Source organism: Octodon degus, unplaced genomic scaffold (assembly GCF_000260255.1).
Source record: "Octodon degus isolate 3935 unplaced genomic scaffold, OctDeg1.0 scaffold00287, whole genome shotgun sequence".
NCBI classification, from domain to species: domain Eukaryota; kingdom Metazoa; phylum Chordata; class Mammalia; order Rodentia; family Octodontidae; genus Octodon; species Octodon degus.
Window position 1 is genome coordinate 1920651 of NW_004524863.1, and position 2196 is coordinate 1922846.

General features: G+C 43.4%; 1 protein-coding gene across 1 annotated transcript; it reads right to left on the bottom strand.

The window, feature by feature from the left end:
- Positions 1–335: 335 nt before the first annotated feature.
- On the bottom strand, positions 336–1277 carry LOC101587958 (olfactory receptor 10P1-like). The gene has a single exon (XM_004647126.1). It carries the CDS (start codon positions 1275–1277, stop codon positions 336–338), a length of 942 nt encoding a protein of 313 aa, XP_004647183.1.
- Between the last annotated feature and the right edge of the window lie 919 nt (positions 1278–2196).

The following is a 2196-nucleotide window of genomic DNA, read 5'->3' on the forward strand; positions in this document are numbered from 1 at the left end:
CTGAGTGGCTATTTAGTTATGAAGCAAGTTCATGGAACTCTGGATACTTGGATCCAGAGAAATCTAGATATTCTCATTCATGGAAGCAAAATATTTTGTTCTTCATTATGCTCATAACCCATGTTCTGACTTCAAGTGTGGACTATGCATTAAGGGAGAATCTCTCTGTCTGTCTGTCTGTCTGTCTCTATTCATGTCTCTTTATCACCAGAAGCCTCTACTCTATGTGGAGACATTATTTATTTGCCTCATCATTTCTTCTAGCTTGGCAATAAGTACAGAATCTGATGGAGAAGGAGCAGTTCAGTGAAAGAGTAGACATTCCTTCAGTCCCTTCATAGTAAAAGGACCTGTCTTTTCATCATATGTTGCAGGGCACCTGTCACCTCCCTGTTTCGAAGGGTGTAAATGATAGGATTCAGCATGGGTGTGATGACTGTGTAGAAGAGACTGAGGATCCGATCTTCATTGACAGAAGTGCTTCCCTGGGGTTGGATGTAGGTGATACTTGCTGTTCCAAAGAAAAGGGAGACCACAAACAAATGGGAAGAGCAAGTAGAGAAGACCTTTTGGCGGCTCTGGGTTGAAGCCATAGCCAGGATGGCACCCAGAATACATGCATAGGAGATAACAATTAGTGAGAAAGGGACCATTATAAGGACAACTGTAGCTGTCATCACAGAGATTTCACTCTTGTGCTTTCCAGCACTTGCCAACCTCAGGACTGGCAGGATGTCACAGAAGAAGTGTGGGATGACTGGGTGGTTGGGGAAAGGCAGAGTAAAGATGAGGGATGAATGGGTGGTGGCTGTGATGAAGCCAATAAGCCAGGAGGTGGCCACCATGATCATGCAGGCTTGTTGACTCATGAGGGTGGAGTAGTGTAGAGGTCTGCAGATGGCTGCATATCGGTCATAGGCCATGGCTGTGAGCAAACAGCACTCTGAGATGCCCAGGACAATGAAGACATACATCTGGGCTACACAGCCCTGGAAGGAGATGGACCTGAGGCATGGGGAGGCCAGATCTGCCAGGGTCCTGGGTACGATGGTGGTGGTGTACAGGATCTCCACTATGGAGAGATGGTGCAGAAAGAAGTACATGGGGGAATGCAACATAGGGCTGACTCGTGTGAGGATTATAATCAAGGAATTACCCAGCAAGCTGACCAGGTAGACCAGAAGTACCATACAAAACAGTGGCCCCTGCAGGGCCCTGATATCAGAGAATCCCAGAAGGAAGAATTCAAGCAGTACAGTGTAGTTTTTCTCAGCCATCTCTCTAGACCAGAATCTATGGCACAACCTAGGAAAAGAAACTATTTTCTATAATTCTGTAAAGATTTTTCTGTATAATCTCTCTCAAAATCAGTTGAAATTTGCATCATCTCTTTATGAATGAGTCAGGGGTCTCTGAGAGATGAGGCAATTTGCTTGAGCTAATACCCAAAGAGCGACAGGAGTAGGACTTAAAACTAAATCTTTTAAGTCTAAATCCCATGCATTTGCCCAATGCTATGGTCCTGTGTCTGAGGTCTCACTCCTATGGGGAAAGAAAACAGCTTTTGTAGTTTGGGTTTTTCTCCTGAGGAATTTGAGTAACTGGTGTGGCCTTGGCCACTACATATTGTGTAGCTCCAAACAAATCAGGGTGTAAATGGGATGACCCTTGGCTGGGGTACATGAACTTAAGTTTCATAAGGTTACATAGTTATATGACTATTTGTGCTAAGACTATTCAGTTGCATCATGCCTTGGGAGTATGGTAACTGCCTAATTCCTTTGTTTTGCTCCTATTTAGGCCCTTGTGATCAACTGTATCGGCTGCATCATTCCAGCACACCCTGCTCTCTTAAGCTTCCTTCACAACTTAAGACATTTGCAAAGGATGCTGTGCAGGGTCTGAACAGCTGCAATGGTGAAGAAAGTCAGCATCTGTTGAAATAACCCCTGTAGCTTTGGCTTCCTCGCCCTGCTGAAATGTCATGATGTTGGTACTGGCTAAATGTGTAGTAGTTAATACAATTTCTAATGCCTCTTGCATCAGAAAGTCTTTCAAATATTTGACGAAGATAAATTTATCCATATCCCTAGGAGATACTGCTTGTGCTTCTGTCCAAGAATGTTTTGAAAGGCTCAGTTAATACTTAAATTTTTTAATTCTTAGTTTTTCTCTTGTTAATTTCTTATAACTTTC